General features: G+C 41.6%; 1 protein-coding gene across 2 annotated transcripts in view; it reads left to right on the top strand.

The window, feature by feature from the left end:
* Window positions 1-5,511: 5,511 nt before the first annotated feature.
* Window positions 5,512-23,217, top strand: part of dclk2a (doublecortin-like kinase 2a) — a 40,569-nt gene continuing 22,863 nt past the window's right edge. For both annotated transcript variants that reach the window (XM_085355798.1, XM_085355799.1), the window contains exons 1-2: window positions 5,512-6,328; window positions 10,197-10,534. In XM_085355798.1, coding sequence (XP_085211924.1) covers window positions 5,923-6,328; window positions 10,197-10,534 — 744 coding nt within the window. In that variant the 5' untranslated portion in view covers window positions 5,512-5,922. The remainder of the gene's footprint in view (window positions 6,329-10,196; window positions 10,535-23,217) is intronic.

Below are 23,217 nucleotides of genomic sequence, written 5' to 3'. Positions count from 1 at the left end.
AGGCCCGGTGATTTCTCTGGGGAGGAGCAGGATGTCTTGGATGAGATCAGGCCGGAGCAATGCCTCGCTCTGACATGTGTCAGCCTCGATTAGTTTTGACTGTTCAATGTGATGACCCCTTCAGCTGTAATCTACCAGTACCGGCTCTGACAGATTAACAGTGCTATTAATGTCTAGATGTTTTTTGCTCCTGCTGAGGATCTATTGATCAGAGGTGTGTTTTTCTTCAGTGGGAAACACTCAATGAGAGGGGAGTGTGTCATGTTAGGTCAAGGCCAGAACATGCAGTGGCACATAGTAGCATAGCAGTGTGGGGGTTTGAAGGTGGGCTGTTTTTTTTTTTAAATAGAATATTGTGTGGGTGAATATATATACAGAGAGATGAGGAATACCTTCCTTGATACTTCAGCTCAATTATTGAGATTTTACTCCTTTAAATAAAGTGATAATTTTACAAATCAGGTCCAGTTTCCCTGCAGGGACTCGACTCTTTTCCATTCTGTTTTTTCCCCTCGTGGTAGAGATTTTTTCCCCCTCCTCCAGATACTCTCCGCTCTTGCTTAGAGCCTGAAAACTCATCTCTTCTACCTCATGTTGCTCTCACCTAACTGAATCATATCCCTTTTCTCTGAAACATATTATCTTCCTTCTCTACACCCTTGCAAATAAGATCCTTCTGCAGTCTCATTTGGTATTATTTTTATTTCAATTATCATTGCTTCTGTGTAAGAAAAAGAAAAAGAAAGAAGAAGAGCCATGGGAGAAATCTACCCTGACTCAAAAATTTCTAGTTGATGGCAGGTGTATGAATATGTTGCTCATTATTCTGATGTATCCATCAAAATCGTTCTCTGTCATCTTTTATAACATGAAATATAAGAAGGATATCATTGCAATGCTGAAAAAAGAGAGGTACAATGGAAGGTGTAAGACCCCCATCTTGTGGTCAGACCTATAAACTGCTGCCATAAAGAGAAAGTCTCCAAATACCATGTACATTTCTATTATACACTTTATTAACCATACCACATAAAAAATATCTGTTCTCTGGCCCGATGAGTCTTGATTTCTGCTGCAACATTCAGATGGTGGTATTTTCACGTTGGCTTTTGGGATGCATGTTTCTTATTATATGATGTCTCTCACAGTTTTTTTTATAATTTCTTCTACTTTAATAAAATGTCATTGACGTTTCACGTTGGTAAAACATTTCACAGATCTTTATTTTAAGTTGGATTTTAAACAAAACGGCACCACAATGGTTTTGCCTTAATGTCTTGTATGACGATTGTGTCCTTCAGAATGACAATCACGGTATATCTGTAAGCGTGATTACACCTTGCAATCAAGTATCTACACTGTCTTATCAACTGCTCCTGCGCCCAGACACAGGCATCTAGCTGCTGCTCACTTACAGCAACAGCTGACCTGGCAGCAGTACTGTGTGTCTTACCTTTAACAGAATGTGAGAGAATTGGGTCATTGTGGGAAAACATGGGCCCTCAGAGTCACTGCTGCCAAATGGTGTAAAACCTGACGTGACCTGAGATAACTGAATTTGTTTTGGCTGCAAAAGAAGTGCTGGGTGCATTTCAGACAGTTACCAAAAACAGATCTGTAGCTGACCAATATTGTCCTTGTTTTCATGATGGGCTCTGTGTGTGTGTGTGAGTGTGAAAGCTGTGGTGTGGGCAAATTACCAGATAAATAAAAAGCCACTTGTCCTTTTACACCAGGAGATTAACTTGGTGAAATTACAGAAATAATTTATGACTCTCACATTTATTGTCCCCATAAAAACCTCCATGTGTCAAGGCTGAATTTTTTATTTCATGCTTGTGGCCCAAAGTGTGGACTTCGCATTAAGGTGACAGTTGTGGTTTTTACGACGCTGCTCATTAGCATGCAAATGTGGTATATGCTGCTTCATTTATTGTTCCACCACATGTCTACATTTTCAATAATATGGCAAACAATAAATGGAAATGTCTCATAGAAATGTGGATTTTGCGAGTTTTAATAGAATTTCACACTCATCCTTAACATCATCAATTTCTTTCTTTTTTCCTGTAAAATAAGACTAAACTGGCAAAACTGCTTATTGTAGCATAAGGTACGGCATGCCTGGGTATCGCTGGTAGCTGTGTTGTCACAGGCATCACCTCTTTGCAGGGTCTCCCGAGGCCCGTGGTCTTAGGTGAGGTTGAAAATAAGAACAATGTCTTGGAAAACTTATGCTAGACATGCCAATCACCTGCTACTAAAGTCAGGCATACCACAGTATGAAGGTGAGGTCATGATGCTACCACTGCATAGATGCACAGAAATGCACGGCCACTCCTTGTTTCTTAGGGAGGGATGGATACATGGAGTCCCAACCGGCCAGAGATTTTCTGGTGCTGGTCAAAGCTCTAATCCAGATTCCCACTAATCTACAACACTGATGAAAGAGCTAATCAAGCTAGCCTGGAGCTCTGCCAATTCAATGCCTTGTCACCAATTTTATTTGTGAATTTCACAAGCAGATCCTCTGGGTGCAGCGGAGAAGTAGGGTATGCCTGATTGGGTAACCTGAGACCCCTGGTTTGCCAGTGATCTCGTCCGTGACCTCGGCTTGGCTGAAGTCTAAAGTCCAATGCAAAACTGGTGCAGTTTGCAACCAAGCGTGAGGAAACTGAAATTAGAGTCAGCACCCTCTGAATCCCTGATACTCTGCCACTGCCTTTGGTTTAGGAGGTCAGGCATAGAATTTCACATTCTTGTTCACAAGAGAGTGTCACGGGTGTGTGAGATCAGTAAGCGCTGGCAGGGATGGTCATATAGTTGAGGAGCGAAGAGGAGCTGCATGAAATCAGGATTTAATGAAACTCTGTTGGCTGTTCTCTCTTTTTTGAACATTTATATATGCTTATACATAATATACTGTATGCTGGTCACTTCAATTCACCGTGTCACTAATGTTCATTCACCAACATGATGATTACATCATGCTTAAAAGTCGTTCCGAGGTAAAACTGTTTGTATGACATATTTCCTGTGATTTTTTATGCACAATTTATTCAGTAAAAAGTCATCAAAGCAAAATACACACAATATACAAAGTTGTCATTAAATGTTCAGTGTTGAACACTAGAGGGTGACAGAGTTATTTTCTCCTTCAGCTTCACTAGATTTTGGGTCAGGGTTTCCTGTTTTTAACTTTTCACATCAACATTTGACCTGAATTTTAACATGTTCAGTGTGTCTAAAGTTGTGATGTATAGTCTGACCCATATGTTTCACAGATCTGCCTCTCTCTCCATTAACCTTTGGCCCCAAAACCAAAACCGTTTTTATTGGCACATCAATCTGAAATTGTGTGAGTGTTGTAGCAGCTGCAGTGTAAATAACGCACAGAGTGCGGGTGAGTTTCCACATGGCTTTGATACAGTTGCTGTCATGATGTGGGCTCCCCAGGACCTATAGCACTTAAGAAATGTCACTGTGCTGAATTCAGTGTCAGTACAGTGTTACAGCCAAAGCGCCTTCATCTCTCTAAATGAATAGCTCTCAGTATGTTTATATGGCTTGTAGTTTGAACCTGAAACCAGCAGCGCTTTGTAACTGATCACACGCTTTGCTTTGCATTGTTTTGTTAAGACTGGATTGGTTTGCTAAGTGATTTTCATACAAATCCCTGTGTGAGAAATATCCCCCAAATCCCTTATAAACTTCACTGTATTAGCAGCTGGCCAGAAAGTATCGAAAGAACCGGTCAGGGGAGGATTAAGCTTTATTGTCAACCTAATTGTTATTTATATTTTAGATAAAGGGATTTTTGTCATTGAGGGATTTTATGCTTTGTCATTCTGTACAGGATTTCCCTCTGCCGGGTTGGTTCCTGCTTAACAACTTCCTCCAGAAAGGCTGCTCAAACAATGCATATCCAAAGCTGGCTTCTTATCTGAGATCTCACTAAAGTCCACGCATACTGGATGTATTTCAAGTTTTCATTCTTCGCATTCTTTTCCATCTTCATATTTGATGTGCTTTTCTGACTTCATGTGTCAAATAATTGTTGAGAAGTTGTTCATCAGCCTTAAGTTGACTTATACCAAAAGTTAGACTCATTCGTTTCTGTGGCACTGGCTTCAGGAATGAGGCTACAGTGTTTCAAAAGTGGGTTAACTGATCCCCAGCCTGTCCGTTGCAGCTCTGGTTGGCCTGGTTTTTTTTGACAAGCTGCACTGACAGTGTTTCCCAGGTCTGCGCTCTGCCAGGTTATGACGCAGGTGAGTGAGAGCCTGGATGGAAACGGTGGTGAGTTTCTCAGGAACCCACCAGGTGGTGAGTAAACCTGGCATTGCCAAGCATAATCCAAGGTCACTATTTGGCAGGAATCAAAAGTCCAGCTTAGTATTTGGGACATTCTCCAACATAAACATCTATATGCCTGGCACACATATCCGTGTATTTTTTATGCATATGCGCCATATATATATATATATATATATATGGACTTTTGATTCCTGCCAAATAGTGACCTTGGATTATGCTTGGCAATGCCAGGTTTACTCACCACCTGGTGGGTTCCTGAGAAACTCACCACCGTTTCCATCCAGGCTCTCACTCACCTGCGTCATAACCTGGCAGAGCGCAGACCTGGGAAACACTGTCAGTGCAGCTTGTCAAAAAAAACCAGGCCAACCAGATCTATCTTGAAAAAGACATTTTTTTTATACCAGATAAAAAAGCTGTGTAAAAGTCACTTTACAAAAAACAAACAAACAAACAAACAAACAAACAAACAAAAAACAACTGGTAGGAGCATCTACCTTGTGATAGTAATGTTCTTTGTGGCTCAATATCATATAATTCATGAAAGATCACTTTTTGGCACAACCGTATGCCATAACGACACAGCTCATGAGCGCTCCCTGTAAATGGTTTAATCACTGTTATGTATCTAAGATAAAGCTTAGAAACCCCAAGTTTCTTCTTGAAAAAGAAAGAAAGAAAGAAATTATATTATATTATATTATATTATGCTATTGATTTCAGCCTTTAATAAAGTGTGTCAAACACATAATGAGCGAGAATGAGCAAATGTTAATTAATGGTATCATCTGATATATATGCTGCAATTTAAATACACAAGGTTGATATATGTCTTTGGGGTTAATTGTAAATTAAAGGTAATATATAAAATACATAACTGGCGATATGTTTTTGGTAGCTGTGCTGTACTGATCTCAGGCCAGCTAAGAATGTACTTTCTCGCTCTCCGGGGGAGGGCGTGTATCATTCTTACGGTTCCTCAGTCTGAGGTCATCTGGCCGGAATGTAAAACCTCAACTTCATTGTTCGGGTCTTGAATGCATGAACGGAACAATAGACAGCATTAGGACCCGGAGATGCGGAAGGCGTCCTCCTCCTCCGTCTCATTATCCATTGATTTGACAGCCTGCGCCGACGACCAGTTAGAGGAAAGGATGCGAGGAGGAGGCGGCTTCAGTGCGGCGTGCCGAACTTTTCTAACATTTCGTGGCTGTTTGTGAGATAACAGAGATCCACTGCGATGTCTGTCAAGCACAGCTGCCGGTTTTTTGACACATTTTCAACCGGATATCTCATCTCGAGCGGACGTCTGGATTATTACTCCTGCTGTGTTTTGTTGACGGTTGATGAATCAGTTTAACGGATCGATCTGATAAGATTCAGCGGACTGAGAGGTCACATCCTGACTTTCTCTTTTTTCCCCTCTCATTTTGAAACTGTTGGTGCTGCTTAAGGTAGGCATAGCAGGCTTAAAGTGGAGACTGGAGACGCACACGTGTAGGCTGCCTTCTTCATTTGGCTCATCGATCCCTCATCTCTTTCTCTCTCTCTGTATAAAAGTTGGTTTCCTGTTTGGAGCAGCGTTCAGATAAAGTGAGAGACGACATGTCGCTAAGCAGAAGTATTGAATTTGAACACTTTGAGGAACGAGACAAGCCTCACCGGCCACCGAGGACCAATTCGGGCTCCGGGTCTCAATGTGGTTCTAGAGGTAACGGGCTGGTGCCAAGCCCCGCGCACAGTGCGCATTGTAGTTTCTACCGCACACGCACTCTCCAGTCCCTCACCTCCGAGAAAAAGGCCAGGAAGGTGCGCTTTTATCGCAATGGTGACAAGTATTTCAAAGGTTTGGTGTACGCCGTGTCTAACGACCGATTCAGATCCCTGGATGCCCTGCTCATGGAGCTCACACGGTCCCTGTCAGACAACGTCAACCTTCCGCAAGGAGTCCGGACGTTGTACACGCTGGATGGGGGCAGGAAGATCACCAGCCTGGATGAGTTAGTAGAGGGTAAGATCGATGATGGATGAAGCCTTCAACAATCACTTTGCGTGACCGCAAATGATGACAGGAGCTCAGTACTTGAGATTAGATCAACGGTGGCCTAATGTGCATCGACTCAGACATGCTGTTTATCGTTTAAAAGCTACATTTTTTTTTTGCCTTGAATATTGATTAAGTTGCCTGAAAACTTACAAAGCAAATTATATTTAGAGAGTTGGCTCCTTGCCCTGCTTTTACAACATAATTGGGAAAGTTCTGACTCTGTTCCAAATATCTGCTGCACTTAAACCCATTGGATGCAGTGCAGCGATATAGATTATCGCTGTATATGCACTGACGTAACCGCCCTAACATGTTTGACCCAGTGCCATACATGCACTCAAGCATACAGACCCCTCCTCAGTAATGCTCTGTTCTGCAAAATGTGCATCGCTGCCCACTGATCTCAGCTGGACTCAAGCTCCCAGCTAACGCCTACTTTATTTGTGAGCTTTTGTGGGCGTGAAAGTGCCCTGTGTTTCACTAAATACACCCCTGCCTGGAAATGAATGAATGGATAAGTGAGTAAGTGAGTGAACGTATGTATTTTGTTGGCTTCACTGGCATTTAAAATCTTTTGCAGTTGATTGAGCTCAGCCTTGGGGCTTGTAGGATAAAATTGCCCTCCCCCATCCCCTGTCTGTCCATTTTTTTCATAAGATAAACGTGAATACTACTACAAAAAGTGGTAACAACTGTTCCTGTAATCCTTCTATATGGAGAACTGTACTCATCTTGTCAAAGAGCCCCTAGACAAATTTGGTCACTCACTGCAGAAACGAATAGAATATACTCTCCTACCTACTCCTTCTTCCCTGTGCTGTTTACTCTGCAGGGAGAGTGGCCTCTCAGTAATAAGTTAATCTTCATGTTCACTGTCTGCACTGTGACCTGACTGCAGTCCTCTATTACTGCTCCTCACACTCACTTAGGATCCACTGACCTCTTACTGAAGTTATTAATCCTATTTTCATCTCACATCTTCCTAAATTTCAGTCTGTGCTGCACTCATTTGCTTTACTCTGTCCCTCCAGAGACTGGGGAAGATTTAGGCCAGTGCCTGATCTAAATTCTGTAGCAACAGTAGTTTAACAAACTGCACCAAGGTTGTTTTGGTGCACTGACTTCACCCCTCAGTGCTACTTCAGTAGCTCACATAACCAGTGATTTTATTTCAATGGGCAGTTCATCCAAAATGACTGTTCTGGTGGTGTATGCAGAAGAATTTTGGTATTAGGACAAGTGTTTGAATGTACGAGTGCCCACATAGTGGGGAAAATAAAGCAGGTCCTTTTGTGTTGTTTTTGCTGTAGTCAACCTTGTTATTACGGTTAAATAACCCCAAAATGAATACTTAAAGAATACTTCGTTCCATTTGGCCTCCATTGATTTGATTGTATTGCTTTTCTGTCTTTTTTTTTTTCTAATCTCACCAAATAGGGCCTATTATTCCAATAGGAACAAATATTCCATTTATGATTTGGTTTGAAGAGACAGGCCCTTTAAGGTGGGAATTTCAGGATATGATAATGCCCTGGGTCAATGGTAAGCATGTTTGTTGACTGCTTAATTTCTCCTTGAGCCGCTCAAATTGCAGGTGGGCCATATTGTCGATTTTTACACACCCATCTAATGGACAAAGAGAGCAAACATTACTGCACAGCTCAGCAGTCTGCATCCATTGATTGAGGCTTGCTGGGGCTCTTTTGTGTGAAAACCCAATCAGGCGCCATTCACATGTGCACCTCGTATGACTAGATGGGATTACAGAGCCAACCAGTCGACTCGAACTGCTGTGCTTGTGGAAAACAACGGCTATAGCCAATCCTGAAATGGGTTTAGAAGGAGCTTTGCAGGTTACAGTGGGTCTCCGTAGCATGCTGACAAAGGGAATTCTAGTCGGGGCAATAACAAGTTTGGGCACCAGAGGGTCTTTATTTGAACCTCATGGGGAAATTAAACCTTTTAATGGTCGGTGTTCAAATTGGCTTGTGATACTAAAGCATTTGAGCCTTAGGGAAAATATTTTGTATTTTACAGCAGAGAGAAATGGCTGAAAGAGTTTTAAATCATGACTTAGAAACAGTTCTTTACTGATAATACACACCTCTCATGACAGACGTGTGCTACATGTTTCTGTAAAATGTGACAATATGAACCCTTTAGGATGATAGAAACAATGTAAATGTAAAATGTAAAAACTCAAATTGACAGTTGAAATTCAAGTGTGAAGTAAAGGCCACAGTCTGATAAGGTTAAAGAAAGTTGATCTTTCTTTGTAACATTGTGAGTATAAATCGGAGAACCATGACCTCATACTTTTTGCAGTTATTATATCACTTTATTTCTTTGTGACAGCAACTCTGTTATCACAGTAATAACAGTGGCTGTTTATTGACGTCATGCTGGACTGGTGACCGCTGTGTCACCTCGTAAAAGTTGCTGGGCTGGTTAAACAGTCCGTCAGGCCTGTCCTCATCTGTTGTTCACACGAGGACAGCAGCCAGCGGCGGGTGGCTGGGGCTCCGATCACATCCCCGTGGGACGTCGGGGAATAGACCTGTCACCGCGCACCGTCTGAGGGCATGTCAGCGTTCTGTCATTTCCCTGCAGATGAACGGCAGCCTCGGTTATATATTTTGTTTCGGTGCTCAACCACAGCTCAGTCCCCTCCAGCTGTGGCCTAGCCTTTTAATTAGCCTTTGGTTAATTGCAGGCTTAATAAAACCTGGTATCCTGGGACGCGGTGTCTCAGTTGGCCTTTTTACGCTGAAGTTCAATTTGCTTGTTCTGACACAAATCCAGTAACCAAAATGTCAGTGTTGGGATTGATTTCTTATCAGCAGATGAACTGGTGAGAAAAATATGCTGAACATATCCTACAAATAAAAGTTTTCCTTTAAGTTTTGAACAAATACGTTTTTGTGGTATGTAAAGGATTACTCTTCCTGCTACTTAACTGGGATTCCCTGGACAGAGCCAGCCACTGTGGTTCTTATATTCATACACAGATGCAGCCATGAGTAATAATCTATTTCTCGGTTTCTTAGTATGTACATGCTGATTCCTAGTAACCCTGTAATTATCTAGTTTCCTAGAACAAGATTTCTTTCAAATAAAGCCGAATATCTCTCGTGAAGTTGAGCATGCAGTAAGTTGCTTCTGAGAGAGGCTTTGGTACTTGCAGACACTATTTGTCACTTTCCAGCTCTTACTCATATTTGGAACAGACCGGCAGCAGGGAAGCACAAATCCAGCACTTTCAAAACAATCTCCAGACATTCTTGATGTGGTTTTTGTTCACCCACCAAGCTCCCGTACTTATCACGACTTTCTTGTTAAGGAGAAACAGTTGCGTGCTGGGTGTTTAAACTGGAATGCTGGCTGATAAAGCAAAACGCTTTGCTTTGGAGGAAGGCCAATAAAGCAGCCCTGCAGCTGGAAGGGAGAGAGAAGAACAGCGTCACACTGTCAGTTCCTTGTTATTCACCATATGGGAGCAGTGTTTAGTAAGGCATGCTATGGTCGATGTTGTGCAACGTATGTGTCCTTTAGTGTGCAATTAATAGCAAAATAACCTCAGCCATTCTCTTTGGTAAATGTACACACAGATGTTTTTTTTCCTTAAAGGTATGTGTTGATCCTAGCAAGAGCTTGCCACAGTTTCCTTATAATCCCAGAGTGATGCAGTAATGTTAATGTCAGGGTAATGATGAGGCCATCTCACCTGTTGCAGGACTTCCTCCCACTGATGACTTGAGTTCTTTACGTGGCTATTTGAGCTTTATGCGCCAGTGTTTAGCTTCTCTTTACAGCACCTCATTTCTTCCTGCAGGAGAGAGTTACGTGTGCGCCTCCAATGAACCCTTCCGACGTGTCGACTACACCAAGAACGTGAACCCCAACTGGTCAGTGGGCAGCAAGACCAGCACATCGCGCTCCCTCCCGTCTCTCTTCCCGCTGAAGAGTGAGCTGCAGAGGGAATCTAAGGACTTCATCAAACCCAAGTTAGTCACAGTCATCCGCAGCGGCGTCAAGCCCCGCAAGGCCGTTCGGATACTGCTCAATAAGAAAACTGCACACTCCTTCGAGCAGGTGCTCACCGACATCACAGACGCTATCAAGTTGGACTCTGGCGCAGTGAGGAGACTGTACACACTGGAAGGCAAGCAGGTAGGTCTGATGAATATCTATTTAACTTGCGCTGCATCATGTTAAACTGCCTTTAACTGTGTGGACACCAGCTCCAGTAATTACTACACAAACTATGACCTGTTCTTGTTTTAGTTTGTGTGGTGATTTTATTTGCTACAGTTGCATAACTTAACAGCCAGAGCTAGTTAAACATATTGTTTTCAATGAGATGAAACTGGCTAATGTGCTTACGGGAACCAGATGGAGCAAAGCTGAGCTTATCTCTAAAAACCGCCGCGATTTATAGGTTTCAGCTGTGTCAGCAGTCCAGATAATTACATAATTCTACGCCCATATATTATTTCAACAAAGCAGTAATGGATACACTTTGGCTTTAAGGCCTTGTGCCATATCCATCAGTATGGTATCCCCACCTTGTGCTCTGGTTGTACCACATGAGACTATTTATGCTATAATGCTATCCATCTGGGGCACATGTTGAAATTCTGGTGTTCAGACATGAGGTGAGCTACAACACATGGTGGCCCCCGTGTAAAATATTTACGCTGACATCTCATCTGACCATGAACAAACTGTCATTCTCACAGAAAATATAAAAAGTACTAAATATAAAAAGTATTTGCAAGTTAACGGGGTAAGATAACGAGGTAACAAATGAGGCAATGCTAGGCAGAGGAGTATGATAAGAGTATTACACAGTGAATTTACCAATAATGAGAATATTGCACAGAGTTTCTGATCATTTGAAATATTGTACATGGCTGTGATTATTACACAGATTATTCATTGTTGTTATGATGCTGGACAAGAAGTTGTTCCCGAGTCTGTTCTTGTGATGTTTGTATTTTGTGATGCATGTTGGAAGAGTTCGTGTGAAATGTGCTCAGAGAACTAAGTCAAAGTATGTTTGTCACATGTAAGATGTTACATACATTTATAGAACACTCATCTTGTTGCATGATTCAGTGGATTTCAGGGTTGAAGTTAAGACAGAGAACCAGTCTTTGTACCTGACAATTTTCAGAGGAATGTGTTTGCTTGTAGTCTTTGTTAAGCCAGTTGACACTGACCTATGAAGCGCTATGATGTTGTGTGAAGAAGGACAGTGAGTATCTTCAGCATCTGTAAAGCACAGTGGAGAGACTCCGTCATGGTTTGGGGTTGCATTTCAGCTAGGGGTGTTGGAGAAAGGTACCATCAGATTTTGATCCACCATGCAGTACCATCTGGAAAGTGTTTAATTGGCAAGAGCTTCGTTTTTTAGTATCACAATGATTCCAAACAATCTGGCCGTCCAGTAAAAGCTTACGTGGATAGAAAAACACACAATGGAACACCAACAGTCATGGATCAGCCTCCTTCAGCCTGGAGCTCAACATTAATAAAGAACTGTGGGATCGTATTGATACAGAATAAAAGGCAGCTAACATCCAAAGACGAGCTTTGAATGTCCTTCAAGAAGCCTGGAGAACTATTCCTAAAAATTAAAGGATAGCTTGCTAAAAAAGTTCAGGGTGTGTTGCAGAATAAAGGTGTTCACACCAAATGTTGACTTTCAAGTTACTCACAATTGTACAAATTCTGTTTTTGCTATATATACTGTATTTCTCTTGTACTTACTGCACTTTTCCCCCATTTTCCTAGCAAAATTAAAAAAAAATTAGGAGGATAAAGATTTTTGTGAAATCCTGTATTTGGCCTATACTGGAATAGATTGATGCACATTTTAATCTAACAAATAATGTATCAACTCATGGTTTCATAAAATTAGTTTACTGGAATTAAGCATTTAGAAAGTGAAACCTTAATTACTGTAACTACTGAACTGATAGAGCTCTAGGAGTTTTGCATTTTTAGTGAAGCTAAACTGCATTTTATTTATTTTTAACGATCAGCTCCACTCACACAGGGATGTTGATTACAGAATTATGTCAAAGACTACAAAAATGTCAGCATGCTTTGTCCATTTTAGTACAAAATCACTAAATGAATTTCTTTGGTAACAGTTTAAGTTAAATTGAGCTTTAAAAGTGTTGGTGAGTGGGGAAAAAGAAAAATTTAACTGGGACTGAAAGTGTGACAACCAAACCAGCTGATGTTTGTTTTCTGTGAGCTGATGGGAATCTTTCTGGGCTGGACAGTCTGGACAAATTGACTCATGAGAATTGTGATCCTTATCACCTTTGACAGAGCAAGCAAAGCATCCTTTCTGTTAGGCCAGCACTGCACAGAAACACTGACTCGACAAGATTATATAATAGCATCCAGAACATTGCTGTATTTATTTACATTATTTTAGACTGAAGCCTCGCCTACCAAGCGAAAGCTCCCCAGTTTGACTCAGAGAGGAGCCACGTATCCCTTTGGGGTTGCATCAGGAAGGGGCATAAAAATCTTCCAAATCAGACATGCAGAGCTCCCTGTAGCGGATGCTCTCCAACTTAAATTCAAAGTTTCCCTCTTTGACAATGAAAAGTTTTTACAGGGATTTTTTTAAAAAAAGGGAAAAAAGCTTCTTCATATTTGAAAACTACTTTAAAGAATTCGGTTAGCAGACTTCCCACCTAACACAGATTCCATATGTGTGACATAAAGCCTTGATATGTCTACTTCCATCCCTTGAGAGATTCCAAGTAGACCAGCCATGCAAACCAGCTGTTTATTCCAGGCTTTTTAAGCTCCAGATCAGGAGAAGCAGATATGGAGCTTTATGGAGCTTCATTTGTGCACTTTAGAACTCATGATCAGTGTTGAGAGCTAATGCTTTCACCAATCATTTGAAATCACAAGAGGTGGGCAGAGTGTTCAAATGATTGCTCTACCCCAAACCATGCTGATACAGTTTGCCAGAATGAGGCACTGTGTTAAAGTCCACAATGTCTGTGTAAATGTAACTTGTGGTGGAAGTGGGTGAAACTGAAATTGCCGATGTCAGTGTTGTGGGAATGGCCCGTGTGTTCAGTGGTGCTTTAAACTGAACCGTAATGTCCCAATCTATATTTATATATAGTCTTTTTATTTAGCTTCCTTTAACAGATGGTTTCTGCTCTTTGGTGGAGTATAAATCCATCCATCTGGCAAGCGCTATATATAGACGAGTTAGGTCTTTATTAAAAGTAATGTTGGTCAATTCAAAGTATTAAAACCTCCAAAGTTTGTGAGGTGCAAATATGCTATTTAGCTAATAAAATGTGGTGTTTCAGTCCCATTTATTAGTGGAAACACTGGAAATGTGTTTGTGCTGGAGCATTTGATTTCCATTGCTGTTCATTTTACTGCTGGTCTTAGTTCAGTTTTCTGACACACTGACTGTATGCAGTGAGTTGATTGCTCTAACCAGAATATTACCCAGATCATGTTGATAATACTTGCTAGTTGGGTTTTCATAGTATTTCTCCTGGTCCTTGTGATTTCTTAGTTAACAGCTTTTATGATGATTTTCTGATGATGCCTACATCTCTCCTGGTTTGTGTACCACACAGCCTTTAAAGATTTGAATCGTCCTTGATCTGAGACTTTACAGTGGCCATTTCTTTTACACTATCTATCTATTGAAAGCCACATATCTAAAACTTCATCAGTAGAAGCTGTATTTGATTACTCTAAAGATGCATTCCAAAATGCCCAGTCCCATAAGTGTGATGGACGGATTAAAGAGTTATATTATTTTAATGCAGTCCAATTCAAGAGCATTGTAAGATACAGGCTTCTCGTGAATCCACAGTAGAAGGGTCACGGCTCTCACACAGAAACAGAAACTGAACAGTAGAACTCCCATAAAAGTTGGATTTACTGCAGCACCGTTTTAGGTTCAGTTCAGTTTAATTCAGTTTTATTTATATAGCATCAAATCCCTCGAGGCGCTTTATATCGTAAGGGAAAAACCCTACAATAATATGCGGTTGCCTAATAAACTGGCAACTGAATGTATATTAGTAGTTCATGTGAATATCTTTCTAGTCTGAACCCCATAGCCTCTATAAAAAGCACTTCTAAGGCTCCTTCCTCAGTCACTCACACACCCATAAACACACGCAAACACTCCGAATGCCTTCCAGCAGCAGCCGACCATCTGCTCCTCCAAAATCAAATCGGGGGTACCAGCCACCCGGTCTGCAGACTCCCACCCGCTGATGGACTCACACTCGCACAGAGCCCCCGCCCTGGCCACAACCGAATGATTAGACCTACAAGCTGGAAGGAAGGGTTACAGTGCAGCTGTCAGGTGTGTTTGAGGGCGTTTGTGTTCACGGATGTTTTTTCGTGAGTAAGGGGCCTTTCACAAAATGTCTCTGTCCACTCTCCCTCCTCGAGTCAAAGCTCCTCTTCAGACTGAATGTTAATTGTAGATCATGGTTATCAGGGCCAACAGAATCAGCTGCTGCTTTTGAAAGAAAACCCTGTTTTACATCTCAAAGCTGACCGGGCAGGCAGAAAATAAGATTTTCCTATTTTAATTGTCTAAACTGTCGAATCGATGCATTCATTAATTTTGGGCACAGTCCTGCAGTCCCTGAGTTTGCTTTTGTTGCGTGTAAATCATAGAGAACGTATTCAAGGGAGTTGTAGAAGAAGTAGCAAAGACAAATAAAAGTCCCTGTGACAAAATGAATGAATTGTAAACTAGAGCCTGATGCTGGACATCTTTGGGCTGATACACATTTTTAGGACTCAAACGTTGATAGATTCAGTATTCTTCATGTTCCTGAAGTATATATTGCATGTTTTGTGAGCTGTATTAAAAAGGAAAACACGATGGAGCGGTTAAATAAAGTGAAAGTTTTGTGCTTTTTGTTATTTATATGCATATATATGCCAATCATGGTTGCTCATATTATAGCCAAAGATTGAAATATAAAACAGAATTAGAAGCACAGGGCTTCGACTGTTCAAAATACTTTTCTTTCAACAGTCTCTACTACCTCTGGAGCTATGTGATGCAAGAAAGGACTGAGACGTGGTCATCTCAGGCACGCAGATCTTTAACTTTCCTGCCATGTTTTAACAAATTCGGCAGCAGCTTACTGCAAAGATGCCACTCAGCTCCACACCATCTGCTCAACTGGGATGCATACTTTGCTACATAGAATAGAATAGAATAGAATAGAATTCAACTTTATTGTCATTGCACATGCACAGGTACAGGGCAACGAAATGCAGTTTGCATCCATCCAGAAGTGCTTTAGTGATATAGATATATTACAATATATATTAGCAATAATATAGATATGTGAGTATATTACAGAAATGGGTCTATTATGGTATGTTATAATGTACACGGTATGAAGTATGTTGTGAATATTCTATAACTATAAGTATGTACAGGCTGTAGTGAGTACAAGCTATGTACAGGATATGAATATAAATATGAAAAACTATACAGAATATGAAATAAATAACTTTACAGAATCTGGGATATACAGCTATACAGAAATGGGAACTATGCAAGTTGTAAACAGTTGTAGGATTAAAAATTATCGAATGTACAGAATGATTATTTACACAGAGCTATACAGTAGTGCAGTTAAGATAAGTGAGGGTGTAGATAGTTTCTACAGCGGCTATATAAAGTGCTAGTGGTTGTGAGTGGTGGTTCAGTCCATGTTATTATTGTGTTTGAGGGTACAGTTGTCCATTGTGGGTGTGTGTATGTTCAGTCCATGAGTTTAACGTGGGTCAGATGTCAGGAGGCAGAGTTCAGGAGTCTGACAGCTGTGGGGAAGAAGCTGTTCCGGTACCTGGTGGTCTTAGTCCGGAGGCTCCTGTGGCGCCTCCCAGAGGGCAGGAGGGTGAAGAGTCCATGTGATGGGTGACTGGGGTCTTTGATGATTTTCCCAGCCCTTTTCAGACACCGCTTCCTGTAGATGTCTTTTATGGCAGGAAGTGGTGCTCCGGCGATGCGCTGGGCAGTTTTCACGACCCTCTGCAACCCCTTCCGGTCCGAGGCAGAGCAGTTCCCGTACCAGACTGTTATACAGTTGGTCAGGATGCTCTCGATGGTGCAGCGATAGAAGTTCACCAGGATGTCTGAGGACAGGTGGTTCTTCCTCAGAGTCCTCAAGAAGAAGAGGCGCTGGTGAGCCTTCTTGACCAGCTTGGAGCAGTTGGTGGTCCAGGTGAGATCCTCGGAGATGTGGACTCCCAGGAACTTGAAGCTGCTCACACGCTCCACAGCCGTCCCCTTAATGTGGATGGGTGGATGTGGGTCAGCATTCCTCCTGTAGTCCACGATGAGCTCCTTGGTCTTCTCGGTGTTAAGCAGCAGGTTGTTTCTGTCGCACCACTCAGCCAGACGATCCACCTCCTCCCTGTAGGCGGCCTCATCGTTGTCACTGATGAGGCCAATCACCGTGGTGTCATCTGCAAACTTAATGATGGTGTTGGAACCATCAGCAGGTCTGCAGTCGTGGGTGAAGAGGGAGTAGAGGAAAGGGCTCATCACACAGCCTTGTGGTACACCGGTGTTCATTGTGATGGTAGATGAGCAGCAACATATCCTGCAGACAGAGTTTTTAAATAGCAGTAGTAGCCAAATTACTCCAAACCCCAAAGTTTTCATATCAGGACTAAGGACAAACACTATGCTGGGAGCCAACAGGAATGATTTAATTAATAGGCACTCTGCTGTCTCATGTGACGCTGGTTGCTAGTTTCTTTGTAATTTAACGGTAAAGGCAGAGAAGAAGACGACTGAATCGAAAGGCAAACGTGACCTGACCTGATCGCAGGCAGCAGACACAGCTGACCTGCACACAGAGAGCCGGTCACCTTTATGAGCTACACACAGAGAGCCAATCATGGGATGAAGTAAGTGTAAATATTAGCATTGCCAAAAACTAATACAGACCTCTTGTTGTACAGAGTTATGCTTACAGGCAGAAACTATTAAGGTAACTTCAGTCTGTTGCTGAGAAAGAGCTCAGAAAGGTAAGAAAAAGGGCTCATTATGCTGAGATGGTGTTAACCGCTGGCTGTCTTGGCTATACCCATTTCAAATGCTAAACTGTGAATAGTTAATGGAGCACAGAATGCTGTCTGATGTTATCGGCGCTATTGTGATTTTGAAAATCTAGGTCCAGTCCAGAGTTTCCCTGCCTTTCCCCGATGTAGCCTTAAACCCTTTGTGACCCTGACACATGATAAGTGAGGAAAGGCTGCCAGGGGATCAATAGGTGAGAAATCCAATTTTTCCACAGGGGGAAAAAATCTTTTTTTGTTGTGAGCGAACAATCGATTACATTTTCTCTGTCATTTGCAAAGTTTCAGGGCAGATTCGGTGCCAGATTAGATTTTTTAAAAACAGAGAAGTGTGAAGTCACGACCATCTATTTTTAAAAGGTCTTAGTTCTTAAATTTGTTCAACATATTCTGAGATTTTCTTGACCACACAAAATTCATTCTGTTATATCCAAACTATAATGTTCAAGCTGTATCTCTAAATGGCTAAGCAGATGGGCGACGGCAGCAGAAGACCACACTAGGTGCCATTCTTGTCAGCTAAGAAAGGGAAATTGAGGCTACAGTTCACACAGGTTAACCAAAACCTTGAGCCCCTTAATACCAGCCGAGCGTTATTTAAACACCACAGCCTACCTGAGTGTTGTTGCTGACCATGTCCATCCCTTTACGGCCACATGGCTGCTTCCAGCAGGATAACGCACCATGTCACAAAGGTCAAATCATCTCAAACTGGTTTATTGAACATGACAGTGAGGTCACTGTACTCAAATGGCCTCCGCAGTCATCGGATTTCAATCCAATAACGCACATTTGGGTTGTGGTTGAACAGGAGACTCACATTATGGATGTCCAGCTGATAAACCTGCAGAATTGGTCTGATGCTTCTTAACATGGTACCAGCAAAGTGTACCTAATAAAGTGATCAGTGAGTGTATATCATTGAAATAGCCGTTGTGCTCTTGGTCTTACTGAAAGCAATATGTATGAAATTTTAATGAACAGTAATAAAAATTGCAATTTTATTTATATAGCACATTTCATTGCATGTTGGCTCACGGTGCTTAACAAAGAAGACAAAATCAGATCAGCAGTGCCTAATGAGTGCAAGCCTGGGTGACTAAAGAGGTTCTGAGTCTGATTTTGAATACACACGCAGTTGATCTCAGATCAGCAGGCAGCTTGTTCCAGACCACAAAGACCACTTGGATCTGATTCTGGGTTAACAGTTAAAAGATTTGAACCTGATGACCTGTGAGGTCTGTCTGGGATATAGACGATGAGCAGGTTTGTCAACTAACAAAAAGGACTTTTTGTTTTGTACCTGGAGTCAATGATGTGATTTCAATCAGTGGAAAGATAACTGGAATCTGTGTTCTGTAATGATATATATGTATATATTTCCCTTTTCCATAATTCTCTGCCCGTGCACATGATAGAAATCCTAAAATGCATTTGCCTTTAATACTTCTTTTAATGATGTTTGTAGGATAACGGTTTGTCTGCTCACTATTGAGAGACTGAAAACAGAACCTGACCTTTAGACTACTCAAATGCTCGTCTCTCTAAAATCTTTAAAGCTCCTGTCAGTCAGTACACATAGTAACCTGAGGAGCGGGGGGGAAATGGGAGCACTAGTAACTGGACAGTCTTATTTTCTTTACATGTTTGCACTAACTAATGGGATACAGAGGATCCCGAATCCATCCATAATAATCTAAAGATGCAGAAGATGGCTGATAGTTTTAAAAATCTATAAGAGCAACCACGAAGCAGAAATTCTATAAATTGATGGGTAAAAACTGGCTTCCTTAACTGTTAAGTGCATTAGGGCTCCAGCATTTTTCCAGCAGTGTGCATGACAACAACTGAAGGTCACTTGTAGGCCTTCAACTCCGCTGCAGTTTATCAGGGCACAAAGAATTTGATGTGATGCTGTGCAAGAGCAGCAGGCTCACAGTCTGGGACGTCTCCCAGCAGACTAAAACAAATCATGCACAACAGTTTTGTTTTTTTATCCCTACTGCACTCTTTCTTTTTTTTTTTAAATAACCGATGATGCCCTATGAGAAGGGAGTATACAGAAAAACTTCATTCCAACATCTGTTTCTGTATTTAACATTTGAAAGGATATTTCCCTGTTTATGTCAACAAAACACAAATCTGTGTATTTTTGTCAGTAAACAGACACAAATGATGCACAATTATTAATTTGTAATTCATAAATCTACAAAGGTGCAAAGTGTATGGGGGGAAAATAGAGCTATGCAAGAGGAGACACAAATTACTGTAATAAAAAAAGTAAACTAATCCAGCGTTATTGCTGCAGCTGTGCATTCAATTCATGCCAGTGCAACTTAATTTCTACACCCAGGAGCAATTATTAGTAAATGCAGTTCAGTACATTAGGAAGCAAAGGCAAAAAAAAAAAAACTGGGGGAAATAAAATTAATAAAGTAAGAGGCGGTAAATAGGGGACAAATACTATGATGATTACTTTTTCCCAACAGGCAGATTCTACTGATATCTTGAAGGCAGCAATGAAAATGTACTTTTCCTTTCAGGCTCATTTCCCCCTTTATATCTTTCCAGAGCTTTGACAACAAAGATCGGGTTTCTGGTAACCAGCTGTTTTGGACATAAAAAGAAATATAGTTTCTCAACTGCAGCACACTGCATAAAAATGTCAGTGTTGTCCTCAATATTGAGTTAAGAGTTCTTCCTTTGCGAAAATTGCTCACAACTTTCCAAGTAGTTGCTCTGTTTGTGCCACATATAGAAAGAGTGCATTCATGCACTGCTGTGTTTTTGGTGCATATACATATATGTGGTTACTGTGACGCTGATGCACTTTGGCATCATCTCCAATGACATGGTCTTAATGATGATGGCCTCCTGTCCCCATTATCCCAGCAGCCCAGGTCTTGCCGTGCGGCACTACTATCTTGTGCCAGCAGTTAAAGGGTTTGCATTCATTAAGCTGTCCGAATTCTTCTCACCCTGTTGTCACATTGAAGGTGCTGATATCTTGTTGTTTGCACATTCTCCTGGCAAGACGGTGAAACTTGCTGCGGTTAGAGATAGATTAATAAGACTGCCTCCATCTCTGACTAGCTAGAGGCAAGGCCACACAAGGGTTTCATCTGGTTGTCAGGCTTGAGCTGTTGTCAGCACACAGTCTGGATTAAACACCGTCATTTGGGTCAACAGCCATGAAATTTGCATGCCCACCCATTGTTCTGTACTGTCATTAGCATACAGCACCATCTGACGCCAGTGCACTGACACCATCCAACCAGGAGTGCTCTCTGCTAGGCTCGACAATATGTTATTATTTGAATTATCCTTTTATTTGCCAAATCCTTACTAGAAAATCAGGCTATTCAAACTATATTGCTAGTAAATCTGATTTTTTTTTTTTTGTCAGTTTAGTGGATTGCAGTCCTTTCATTGTGGAAGAGGGATACTTGTTCAGTTTGCTTTTTCAAAGTTGAATTTAAAGCAGTTTCCCCTCACAGAGTACAGACTATAGATTATTGGCACACTGAAAGCAGGCAGCTTCTTAATAAAACATCATTTCAGTGGTTTTTCTGTGCATTTTGTTATGCTGCACTTGTGTTGTCTTCTAATTGACGATGTCTTAGCTGTTTGAATGTGTTTAGTTTCTCCGTGTGCGTCTTTAGTGGCCGTGCATTTTTGGTGTAAACCACACTAAGATGAGGATTCATTAAAATGTGCTCCAGTTTTTCATTTGGGGATTCATGTGCCAAGAATTGTATCGGCTTTCCTGTTTGCGAGTAGATTTGACTTGACTTTGAGTAAACAAAGCTGGCACTGATAGACAAGCACGAAGCTTTGGCAATAACTTAACAATAGTTTGGATACTTGGAATCAATCTTTGTTCCCAGCTTTCGTGACAACTTGTAGCACGGTCACTGCAGTTATGACACCAGAGTACCTGTTCTATGTTTCACGAGGACCGACTGAACAAGCGGGAAGACAAAAGGCTGCCAGACGACAGAGAGCCGGGGTGCTGGGTGGGGGTGGCGGGCGGGCTGTCAGCTATGCAAAGCGTGTGGAGGCCATAGAGGGGGAGTGCATCCATTGTGTGTTGTGCGATTTCAACTGCTTGTTTTTGTTTTATTTGTGAAGCCTGGCCCTCGTCCATTCTTTGCAGCGGGCCGTTCGCTCCCCCAGCAGGAGCTGACATCATGATATGGTTAGGCATCATCACAAATCACAGTACACACTGTTTGTCTGCTCGAGTTTAATCACGCAAGGAGAGTCACAGCAAGTTTTAGCTGAGTTTAGCTGAGGACAGATCAGTTGTCCAAGTCAACCAGGCGACGGAAGTCTGTGCTTGTTCTTGATGTTCAAGTCTTTTCTTTCACTGGCTTAAGAGCGCTTGGAGCTTTTGGTGTTGTTAATATTTTGGGCCGGTCTAAATGTAGCACTCTTACTGATTTATTAAAACTCAGGATATGTTAACTGGCAACCAGCATCTCTTAGCCCCTCAGCAATTCTGAAGGGTAATCAGGAGGGGCTCCTTTGAACCTTTGTATTTGGATGTTTGTACAATGTTTCCATTTTACTTGCACAGCTCTTTTTGCATATAGAGAGTGGAGCACTAAGGTACATTTAGACAGCCTGAAGTTATGTGATTATGAGTCTCTTTGTGCAAATATCTCTTGGAAGAGAGGAAGACAGTAAGCCAGACAGCTGTGTAATGTGTGATAGGGCGAAATGTTGCAGGCTGCTGGAGTTCCTCTGATCTGCTCTACAAATGACTTCAGTGGGTACTGTGCTGCTTTTGTCTTTAAGTGTGAAATCTCTGCACACCTGAATGAGCGAAAAAGACTTCATAAAAACAATTAAGCACAACTCCCACACACTGTCTTTCTTTCTGCCTGTATATTTATTATGCTAGTACATGCCTATGTAAATATTAACAGGGTCAGATGAATAGATGAAATTTTGCTGCCAGTGGTTTTGATCTACTTGTTCTTTTTGAGGAATGATCATTGCAAATCAATACAAATGCATTCTGTGTGATTTAAATGCATTAAAGCTGTTCTGGCAGCATGTAGTGGCCCAACTCCTTAATACTTCACTTTGGTTTGATTTCTTTTAACTTTCATTTGTCACCCAGCTGTATCACTTTTGGCGTGAGTTAATGATGGGCTTAGATTTCTCATCGCTCATTTCCACGCTGCTTGTGCTGCCTGTTACACGTGTCTGAGATTCACTGCTCTAATCCAGAGGAATTAAACTGTCTCAGGGAGCTGCCTCTGTCTGAGAGTTCAGTGTTAATAACCAGGCTGGCTTTAGCTCAGACATCCCCCTGACGAACTTAATGGGCATCTACTTATCAGCAAATTCTTAAGTAAGTAACACTCTAAGTGAGAATTTAAGCAAGGTCTGTGGGTAAATGAGGTTTACATATACGGACGGAGTAATTCTAGCTGTCGTTTTCCCTTTTTATGCTTTTTTTGCGTGTGTGTTTTGTTCATTGCTGATTTTCTATTTCAGTTGTTTTTGTTCTGTAAAAACAAGAGAAGACAATTCTCCCTCCTTGCTTTAAAACCCTTTTGAATGCCTTGAAAATCAAGACTGTTCGCTTGTTATTGTATTTGAATTATCCACACATGTTAAGCCCTTGGCACGTATTTGTGCTGTTGCCGAGCTTACCCGGGCAGAAAATACAGCAGACAGGACGGAGGACAGACTGATGGTGAGGGTAAGAG

The sequence above is a fragment of the Diplotaxodon limnothrissa genome, linkage group LG6 (genome assembly GCF_057381915.1).
Source record: "Diplotaxodon limnothrissa isolate DT_005_m linkage group LG6, D_limnothrissa_male_GT1.1, whole genome shotgun sequence".
In the NCBI taxonomy this organism is placed as follows: Eukaryota; Metazoa; Chordata; class Actinopteri; order Cichliformes; family Cichlidae; genus Diplotaxodon; species Diplotaxodon limnothrissa.
The sequence above is the reverse complement of the archived record's forward strand: the minus strand, read 5'-3'. Positions and strand labels throughout refer to the sequence as shown.